General features: G+C 39.9%; 1 protein-coding gene across 1 annotated transcript; it reads left to right on the forward strand.

Annotated features, from left to right (window-relative positions):
• The first annotated feature begins 706 nt into the window (after window positions 1-706).
• Window positions 707-9,915, forward strand: ppef1 (protein phosphatase, EF-hand calcium binding domain 1). Its single transcript, XM_053321197.1, has 18 exons — window positions 707-761; window positions 2,320-2,352; window positions 2,694-2,821; window positions 2,942-3,002; window positions 5,192-5,355; window positions 5,813-5,924; window positions 6,280-6,326; window positions 6,462-6,628; window positions 6,730-6,766; window positions 6,912-7,061; window positions 7,536-7,687; window positions 7,775-8,018; window positions 8,111-8,296; window positions 8,368-8,510; window positions 8,897-9,003; window positions 9,094-9,257; window positions 9,508-9,592; window positions 9,689-9,915. The coding sequence occupies exons 1-18, from the start codon at window positions 707-709 to the stop codon at window positions 9,913-9,915; spliced, it is 2,262 nt and encodes a 753-aa protein (XP_053177172.1).
• Window positions 9,916-11,019: the final 1,104 nt, after the last annotated feature.

An 11,019-nucleotide genomic window follows, 5' to 3' on the forward strand; every position in this document is an offset into this window, starting at 1 on the left:
TCTCTACGGATCGCGTCGCTTCAAGCTGCAGGTAAGGATCATTAAAAAACACAAACACATTGATGCTTGATTTTCACTGGCTGTGATGTCGTTTGAGGGTTTTTCTGTTAAATGAGACTCAATAAGCAAAAGCAACCTTTTCCTATTAGTTTGATTTGTTTTGCATTCCTTATCTCATCTGTTGTTAAAAGCAGGAGTGTTGAATGGTGATTAGCAGCCATTTACAAGCTTAATTTTAGAGATTCAACGTCAATGTTTTAAGGTTTGTAAACTAAAGCCTAATTTCCATGCACCACAACCATCAAAGGGTTTCCATAAGGATTGATAGAAATAGATAATAGCACCATAACTTAACATGTTGGGCACAAATCTGAATTATTGTAGTTGACTCAGGGCCTTCCACAATGTGTTGTTTGCCCCCCAGGGTTAGGGTCAGACAGAGACAAATGTACAATCAACAGATAGTGGGGGAAACAAGACCTTATTGGTGGGGTTACTGAGGGAACATGGACTTGTTGCCCTTGACTCCTTCTGTGTACAGAAAACAAGTGATGATAGACTAGATAAAGGATTTTTAGGAGCTCTATTTGTATCACAGTGCTTTACTTCCTTCACAGAGTCACATGCCACCAGCCAGATGTGATCCACCACCACCATCTCAGGAGAAACTGACTGATGTGACCCCTGGTCCTCCTTGTCGGTCATCATGGGATGCGGAACCTCCGTTGCGACAGAGCCACAAGGAAAAAGAGCGGAGACAGGTACAGATGTACAACAGTTTTCTCCTCCTTTGTGTCTGAGTTGGAAAGTTTTGACATTTGGAGCTGTGGCCCCTGAGGAGAGAGGTGTGAAAAACACTTTGGCATCAAATTAAAGCTGCTGCACCTGCTGATCTGCAGATAGACAAGCTCAGCAGAAATGTTAGATATTAATTAAATCTCCAAAATCACTTGACTGGAACTCTATCCAACAAGTACCAAAAGAAAACTGTTTAGCTTCTATTTGTCCAGACATATATTTCTAGTTGATTTTACTTCAAAGAACAGTTTCTCAATTTTCAAGTGTACCTTAAAACAACAGTCAGGTGCTCATGTGAACTCTGAAAAAAAAAGGTTTTCCTCGCTGTCATTCCTCCTGTTCATACTGGCCATTGTAAGACTGCAGTAAGTGATGGGAGACAAAATCCAAAGCCCCAGTTTTGGTGGGGAAAGTGTTTAAAAGTTAATCTGAAGTTTATATGAGGCTTGTGCTGTCTGAGTTAGTCAAATCAAGTATATTTTCCACCTTTTTAGTAAAAAATATATCCCTTTTTGTGTAGACAGTGTTTCCCTGTTGAGCTGCATGGAAGTATAATAATAACCTTTTTAGACAGAAAGTGGCTTTTGGATATGGCTCCCATCACTTACATCTTAAGTGCAATTTCAAGGGATCTTCTGATGGTCAGTATGAACAGGATGAATGATTACAGCAAGAAAAATGTGTAAGTGTGTAAGTTTTCATTTGGGCTGCTGACCAGGACAAACTTGAAAAATTATGAACGAATAAAGACATATCTTGTATGTCTTTTTGTCAATGTTGCTGCACTTTTCAAGCATTAAAGGACAGACACATTCATAATATAATTGATTAAAAGAAATCAAATAGTTACAGTCATGATGGATAACTGCAATCTAGTCTTGTAAAATGTCTCTTTACCAGAGGAGGTAAGACATAAAAGCCTAACATATTCACTCCCTAATAGTTTTTTGCACCATTTATTTTATTTAAATCATTGTCTGGCTCTGTTGTTATCTTACTGATCTCATTAACTCATACATTTTGTTTCAAATAGCATTTGTAGAATGCTCCATAAATTGTTCATTATTAGCAGGGATCTTTTTGTTTATATTAATTTAGATCCTCATTAGTGGTTACCAGAGCAACAGCTACTCTTCCACGCGTCTTTAGTCAAGGCAGTAGTATCATAGTTTAGTATTGGATAGTGTTACATTTCTCTCAGACTTGTTACCGCTTGTTACACACACACACAAATACACACAGCAGATGTTTGACAGATGGTGCTTTTCTTTCTTCTTTGTCTGTCTTCTCTCTTTAATGAGCGTTGTTTCTCCTGAAAGCTCTTTTAATTTGCTTAGTTTTTCCAGCCCTGCTGCTGCTCATGTTATCCCCTGTGTCTTGTTAACTCTCTTTCTTGCTTCATGCGTGTGTGTGTGTGTGTGTGTGTGTGTGTGTGTGTGTGTGTGTGTTTGCATGTTGCCTTACTAATGATTTTAGTCAATTACCAGCTTCTTATGCTGAATTGTCGTTTTCTTCACACAGATGAAGCAGCTAAGACTCCCAGCCCGGCTCTAAGTAAGACCATGTTCATCTCTTATGTTCAGTGTGTGACATCTTGTAGATGATGTGTGCATCCATCCATGTGTGTTTGTGTTGGTGTACATTTTTACATTATACATAACACAAGGCTGATCTTTTTTTCAGTGCTCATTTACAGAGATCAGAAACCATTCCTGAATTAAATATACAGATGTAAGGAAAGATTCCTGTGGCTGTAATACTTTTACAGAATTGAGAAGTACCCTCCTGTGTTTGAAAGAGTCTTGTATGTTACATGCAGCCTCATCCATGTATGACTCCAGATTTTTGGACTGGTCTCGTATAAATAAATTACAGCATCTAGTGTGTTATCACAGCTATGAAGGCAGCTATTTTGATCCAGAGATGGTACCGGCGCTACATGGCCCGCCTTGAGATGAGGCGCAGGTACACCTGGAACATCTTCCAGTCCATTGAATATGCCGGTGAACAAGACCAGCTACAGGTGACTCTCAGCATAAATATCTGATTAAAAACCCAACTACATGAGTATGTGAGTCTGAGAAACATCTCAGAGGTCTATCACGTTAATTAACTTTACTTTGTAAAAACCTTTTTCCCTCAGCTCTCTGGTTTCTTCAGTTTCATGCTCGACAACTTCACTCAGCTGAATGGAAATGGGCCAGGTGAGGAGCCTGACATTTCCTATCTACTGTATATCAAATATAGATTAAGTAATATGACTCTGATTTAATACCTGATGTTTGCAACTGCTGAAGGTAAGGTTAGTTTCATTTTAGGAATATGATATTAGTTCAGTCAGTGCTACCATAAATGCAGAAACTACAAATCTTCTTACACGTCATTATCTTGCTCTGTAATTGTAAATAACTGCACCTTTAGGGTTTCCAGTGAGATATATTGACACTGAAATCCAGCATTCCACAATTTATTCATGTTTTATATATATTTAATGTGAATGTACTGTTTTTATAATGCTAATGTGCCATTATGTCTAGCTAAATGTGTAAAGAAGGATGGTTTCAATTATTTATTGGGTGAAAGTAAATAGATAGAGATGAACATTTGAACTTTAACTTATTGATTTTGTAGTGTCTGCTTTTCTCCGCAAGTGTCTTTTTCTGTACATATTTTAACATAGGATGACATATATTTTACTTCCATCAAATTAACACCAGGTTTTAGTCATGCTTTTGTATTTTGGGCTAGAAAACCCATTGCGTATACCCTGTTGCTTAGCAACTAATGTGAATGTGGAGAACAGTGTGTTGGTGCGTTGCTCCAACACAGCTGTGGCTTAAGTGTGTATTGACCTACTCATTCAGCTAAAAAGCATAATGCTCCATTGACAAGCTAATCCTTAGGTTAGCCCTGTTGCTTAACATCCACAGTTCATCCTCTTCATGGGATTCACAGCGAGAAAAACATAAGTGATGGAAAGAGGCCAGAATCTGTTGTTGCTATCTATTAAATTATATATATATATTGCATCTTTGTTTTTGTTTGTGTGCGTGTGCGTGTGCATGTGTGTGCGTGTGCGTGTGTGTGTGTGCCGTGCGTGTGTGTGTGTGTGTGTGTGTGTGTGTGTGTGTGTGTGTGTGTGTGTGAGAGAGAGAGAGAGAGAGGGACAGAATATAGGACATTTAATAAACACTAACAGGCAAAAACACAAAAGAGAAACAGGTCTGTAGGTAGATGTCTGTTTGTAGGCATAAATTAGAGGTCATCAGTTCTCATTAGCATATTGGAGTGGTCTTTTAATACAAGCCAGTGAGGTTGCACAGAGCTGGACATGGTGTTGTGTCCACTACAAATTAAAATATGTAGTAGAAAAAGTTGGATTGTACCTTTTTAGTTCAGTGGTTCATCCTAATTTTACCCCCAAAACATTTGAGTTCAATCATGTTAACTAAAGCTTGTAGTAGTAGAAGAGGAAGAATGCACACATCCAAACAACTTTTTCAACAGGTGCCGAATTGAACAAAACAGGAAACATTAACAACAAAAAGACACGACACAGTTTTGGACTTAATAAAATCTTTAAAGGTTCAATCCTTCAATCCAAAAAAGGTTGATGACGGGTCAAAACGTTGCAACATTTTTAGTTATTTTGTGAGCCTAAAACAGTTATATATGAAAATATACAGTAGCATATAAGGCGATATACATTTGTCATAGATTTTGCTGTTCTGTTGCTTCATGATAGTGTGGTAACTCTATTCATATCTCTGCTTTTAGCCCATTGTGCACAAGTCAACGAGAAATATGGCACTATGGCAAAATAGTTTTTTTTAAATACATTTTTGAACTTTAAAACAAATGTAATGATATAACCTTCAGTTGCCAGGCAATAAAGTTGCTGGATAAGCCTATGATACTCTAGATACTCATACAGTATGTGATTATTGTATTCAATTATTTCTCAATTGATCTTCCAGAAAATGTAGTATATCACAATACATTTCAAATCTTGAGGTAAAATTATATATACTGTTGTAGAAGATTTTAGTTGTGGATTCTGCAATGATTTGACATTAAGAGCAGACAGGATGGTATACACCAGTCATAGTTTGTGCCTCTAACAAGACTAAATAATACAGTTATCTGTTTTTTGTTCTTATCAGTTTTTTTTTTTTGCTGCTATTTTTGCCCTCCTGTTCATTATTGAATTATTGTTATGCTCTGATGGTCTGATAGATGGAAAGCTCAGAAATAAAGTGTATACTGCATAGATTTAAGTGTACGGAAATCTCTTTTATCAAGTTTGGCCTCTAACAAGATTGAAAAACATTTATTTGTTTTTCTTTAAAATCACATCACTGATGTTCACGGCTTCTCACTCTCTGGCTCTTAGACTTGATCTCCCAGCTGCTGGACCCTGTCGTCGACCCCTGGTTAGATAGAGAGACCTGCTACAACATGATCTCTGTTCCAGAGTCGTACACTGGGCCACGGCTGTCGTTTCCTCTCTCCGTCTCCGACACGAATGCCCTCCTCAATGCATTTAAAGAGCAGCAGGTACAAAATATGGGTCTTAACCTTTTGTCTTGTTTAGATTTTGGCTACCTTTTTAAAGCTGCAGTCTGTAACTATTTTTGTATTATATTTGCGAAAATGGTCATTATGATCTGACAGTAGAATAAGATACAGATAAGATGTGACATAAATCACTGTCTTTGGGTCCACCCAGTGGTTGTAAAATGATTTACAAGAATCCATCGCTCCCGAGTAAAACAACCAATCAGAGTCCCAATGAGTGTCAGTGTGGCTGTACATATGCTGCTGACAGTCCCCCTCCCCCCTACCTTCACGTGTGTGCAGCATGCACAGCAGGTTCATCTGTGGGGAGGGGCTTTGAAGGCAGAGAGGAAGGAGGAGGGACTTGGAGGCTGTACTCGTTCAAATTTTCTGGTCCACTATTTTCTCAAAACTAGAGACTACAGCTTTAAAGACTAATTACTTTTCTTCCACACAGTCTCTACATGCCAGATATGTGCTGCAGCTGCTGTACGAGACCAAGAAGCTCCTCAAACAGATGCCCAACATCACCCACTTGTCTACATCATACACAGAGATCACTATATGCGGTAGGAAGTCATCACCTCATTGGGACACTGAATAAATGAATGACCTACTTGCTGGTTAAAGTGGTCGCTGATGTCTGTAAACATATTTTAAGTACGGTGACTGAATCTTAGTGGCAGTGTTCCATGAAATGAGGTCCCATTTATTTGCACACTGATCAGGCACTTGACTCCTCTTCCATGGCTGCCTCTTCCTGTAAACTTGCATCTCATTAAACTCAAGAATACTTATGACAAAAACAAAAAACACACAATTCAGCAGTTGAGGTGGAGAAATCCAGTCCTGTTTTCATAGTATTAAAGAATTCCAAACACCTCTGTCGGCGTTAGGATTAATCAGATTTTTTTTTTTGTACAGGTGATCTGCATGGTCGGCTTGATGACTTACTTCTCATATTTTATAAGGTAATATGTAATTTCCTTACAATTATTTAGTAATTATTTTACGACAGAATGTGCTTCATCCTTAGTCTACATCGGATTTTGTATAATACACAAAACATTTAACCTTGAATTTTACTTTTCATTGATGTTCTTCAGAATGGTCTTCCTTCTGCTGAGACACCATATGTGTTTAACGGGGACTTTGTGGACCGGGGGAAAAAGTCAATCGAAGTGGTCATCCTCCTGTTCGCCTACCTTCTGCTTTACCCCGACTACATGCACCTGAATCGAGGAAACCACGAAGACCACATAATGAACCTCAGGTGGGTACGAAGAGGAGTAGAAGTGAGATTTATTAGTATAGGTTTACCATAAACACCAGGGCAGTATAACACTATCTCAGTGTGATGTTTTTACATTTCAGATATGGTTTCACAAAAGAAGTCATGCAGAAGTACAAGGTACAATAAAGTCCAGATGTACGTCTCATACTGCGTAGGTTGTAGCATGTAACTATTAAAGTCAGTGGTTGTTGGTTTGATTAATTTGACTGAGTGTCCCACAGCTGTGAAACAAATTATTTTCTTATTGTGTGTCTGTGTGCAGACTCATGGCTGTGAGATCCTCCAGCTGTTTCAGGATGTCTTCAGTCTTCTGCCTGTTGCCACGGTGATAGACGGAAAGATCCTGATTGTTCACGGAGGAATATCAGACCAAACTGATCTGGACTTCCTCAGTTCTATAGAGAGGCAGAAGGTCAGAGGGAGGCCATCTTCATTCTCACTGTTGTTTAACCGCTTTACTCTTTTTTTACTCAGCAGGGGGCTGAAAAACATAAAAAGTAGAAGGGGTTTGTAACCACGCAATATCCCGTAAGACTGATATTGCGTGGTTACTCTAACAAGAGCGAGTGAGTGAGTGAGTGAGTGAGTGAGTGAGTGAGTGAGTGAGTGAGTGAGTGAGTGAGTGAGTGAGTGAGTGAGTGAGTGAGTGGCTGGCTGGCTGGATTACGACATAGCAAACCTGGGGCCACATTTTCCATCACAGACAAAATTGTGTAATTCTGGGGAATTCAGCAAATTACTACTTGAAGTAGAGCCATTACAGAATTATGTATAACAAACTAGTCCACATAAGGCTTTAAAGATACAAGAACTGTATAAATAAGTATAAAAATACAAGATACCATTGTGCTCAGGTTATTTGTCTCCCTTTCTGTTGAACTTCCAGGTTAAATCTGCCCTGAGGTTTCGCAGACACAGTTTGGAGCAGCTGGACATCGGTCGCTCCTGCAGACAGGCAAAAAGGATGAGATCAACAGACAGCTCTCGTCCCAGCAGCAGTCACAGCCACAGAAAGAACCAAAGAACACCAAACCAAAGGTGTGACAACAGGACAATAACCCTCACAGATATTATCTCTTCATGTCATTGTAAAATTAATCTTTCCATGACTGTGTTTTATTGTAGAAAGAGGCACTGTGGGCTAAGCCGACAAGACAGTGCCGCCTCCTTTTCTTCCTCCTCGTCCTCCTCTTCCTCGTCTTCCTCGTCTCTCTGCTCTCCTCGAACTCCTTCCTGCCGCTCTCCTCGGCCATGCCCATCTTCTCCCAGCATGCCTTATGCTTTTAATGTCCTCCAAGTGCCTTTTCTGGACTCTCTGTCCTCTGTGTCCCCTCCTTCGCTTCCTCAACATGAACGGGAATGGAAACAGGTCAGAGGAGTGGATACAAGGAAATACATTTTACATCAGTGTTAGTCTGAATCTTATCTTGTATGTACTCTTTCTTCTCTTCTCTCCTGCAGATTGTGGATATATTGTGGAGTGACCCTAAAACCCAAGAAGGCTGCAGTCCCAACACATTCAGAGGAGGAGGCTGCTACTTTGGCCCTGACGTCACCCAGAGACTGCTGCTCCAGCACGGACTGCAGCTGCTCATTAGATCCCACGAGTGCAAACAGGAGGGCTATGAGCTCTGTCATGGTGGACAGGTAGACTAAGCTAAAGTAAATCCATTCAAATTGTCCAAAAGTCTCACAATTTTGAATCTGTGCCCGTTTAGGTGATCACCATCTTCTCTGCGTCAAACTACTACGAGGAGGGAAGCAACCGTGGCGCCTACATCAAAGTAGGCAGAGAACTGGTTCCCCGCTTTTACCAGTACCAAGTCAGCCGCACAACACGCAAACTTACCCTGACGCAGAGGTACAGATGTCTTACATGTATTTGTGTGTGAGATAGGGCTGATCAGCTGAAACAGTTAGTCCATTCATCGATAGGTTGATTGTCTCCAACAATATTGATAACTGATTAATCCCCTTGGTGATTTATCGAACACAAACGTCAAATAGTTGCTTTCAATACTTTGTCATTGCACTTTAAATTGAAAATATTTTTGCTTCATTTCCTTTGACTGTAATTGGCTTTGACTGTAATTTCAATGAACAATGTCAAACTTAGACATTTGATCCTTCACGATGTGTAAAATACAATGACAAAACAATGCTGCAATCATTTTAGGATATGGGTAAGTTCCTGTAGTGGAAAAGCAGCATAAAGTTTTTGACCTGTGCTTATATGTGTGTCTGCAGAGTGCGAGCTGCTGAAGGCTCTGCTCTCAGGGCCCTGAAAGAGAAACTGTTTGCCCATCGCTCTGAGCTGATGGCAGGTTTCCAGCAGTATGACCAGAATAACACCGGTGAGCTTCACCTGTCTTTTTTTCCCCTTTTAAACATATTTTTAAACATTTGACCTGCATAGTTTTTATATTTAATCAAATCTTTTCCAGGTAGCGTGTCAGTCAGTGAATGGGCTTTGGTGTTGGAGACTGTGTTGAGGCTGGACCTGCCCTGGAGGACACTTCGCCCACACTTAGCCCACCTGGCAGCAGATGGCAGTGTGGAGTATCAGTCCTGCTTTGAGGACATGGGACCAGGAACACAGCTGCCTCAGGTTAGAAATGAAGGAGTTGTCTTATCAAAGGTGTAAAATAACAAAGTACATTTACTCAAGAATTGTCATTTGTTTTGAGATACTGGTCTTTTAGTTGAAAATGTTCTATTTTTGGAGCCTATATACTTCATTTCAGAAGAAAATAGTGCACATATGTTCGAACTACTGTAGATTTTTAGGATTAGAGTACCTCTTCAACTATTGCTCTTGATAAAAACATCTAATGGTTAATTTTTTCTTGTTTTTTTAGGTGACTCCAAACCTGGCTGAAACTCTGTTCAGATACAGGACTGACATTGAGATCATATTCAACATTATAGACAAAGACCACTCAGGTAAAGAAGTCCTGTGTTGCTTTGAAGCAGTTAGTAATTCAAAATGTTTTCCTCAAAGTTCAACGTGTGTGCGATGTGTGTGTGTTTCACGTTCAGGTCTGATCTCCATCGAGGAGTTTCGTCATACCTGGCGTCTTTTCAGCGCCCACCTGGGGGTCGACATCAACGACACAGCCATCGATGACCTGGCCCGCAGCATTGACTTCAACAAGGATGGCAGTATAGACTTCACTGAGTTCCTGGAGGCCTTCAGAGTGGTACACAAACTGGACAACAAGGATCAACAATTCAACGGGAAGACAGATGGAGAGAAGTATTCCTAAAGGGGAGAATCTGAGAATGAAACTGTGGATGCCAGTCCAAAGGAACATATCTCAACTATTAGATGGATTGACTTGAACTTTTGTGCAGACATTCGCGGTTCACACAGGATGAATCCTACTGACTTTGGTGACCACATGACTTCATCACAAACCATCAGCAGGTTGACATTTTGATGAGTGAAATATCTACTGAATTATCAATTATTGGGAGGATTTCTTGGTATAAAGGTGCAACGGACATTCACCAAAAATTCTCATAGCATAAACCTTTACCAAGTAAAAATCCTACAAAAAGTAAAATAAAGAAGTCTGAAACAGGTCCAGAGGTTAATATATTGTAGATAGTTTGATTTATTACAAATGTGCCTCTCACAGCAGTAGAAGACTTGGGAATTGTTACCTTCCTGTCAGTAAATTATATGTATTGACAACTGAAGGCTTCAGCATCAGAGAAAATAGAAACATACTCCTGCTAATATTAGTTTAGCAGCCAGTGTGTGTAAACTGTTTACTAAAAAAAGGAGTAAAACAGCTTTTTTTAAAATGATCTCTTGTGTTCCTTAATTTGTGCATTTTAGAGAGAGTGTGTCTGTATGTTCGTCTTTGTGTGTATATGTGTGTGCTACTTCACTCTGGCATCCTACCCACTGTAATTACCAAACGGTGAAAGCACTTAAACAGGCCCAGGCATCCTGTCAGCTGGAGTAAATAATGGGTTCAGATTTTACTGAAGGCGTCATCCACTTGTGCAGTACACACACACACACACACACACACACACACACACACACACACACACACACAGCAAGAGACTGGGAGGTGTGGACATCATTTTTAACTGATTGTTTTACTGTTGTCTTTGTTGAGGATTGCTTCTTATGAGTTGATGATGTCACTTTATAATAAAACATCAAGTACAATCTGAGCTACTCACTATGAATTAGGAAAGCAGGTAAAAACAGGCACTCCTTTAATGCTCCCTATCGATCTGTCAGACTGTTTTGGTATTCTCCTTCTCCATCTGCCCTTCTCCCTTCCTTCCTCCCATCTGCCCACCCTGTAGTAATCCCAGACCACATCTCCCCTCCCCTCAATTTTCAACCT

The sequence above is a fragment of the Scomber japonicus genome, chromosome 1 (assembly GCF_027409825.1).
Source record: "Scomber japonicus isolate fScoJap1 chromosome 1, fScoJap1.pri, whole genome shotgun sequence".
Lineage (NCBI taxonomy): Eukaryota > Metazoa > Chordata > Actinopteri > Scombriformes > Scombridae > Scomber > Scomber japonicus.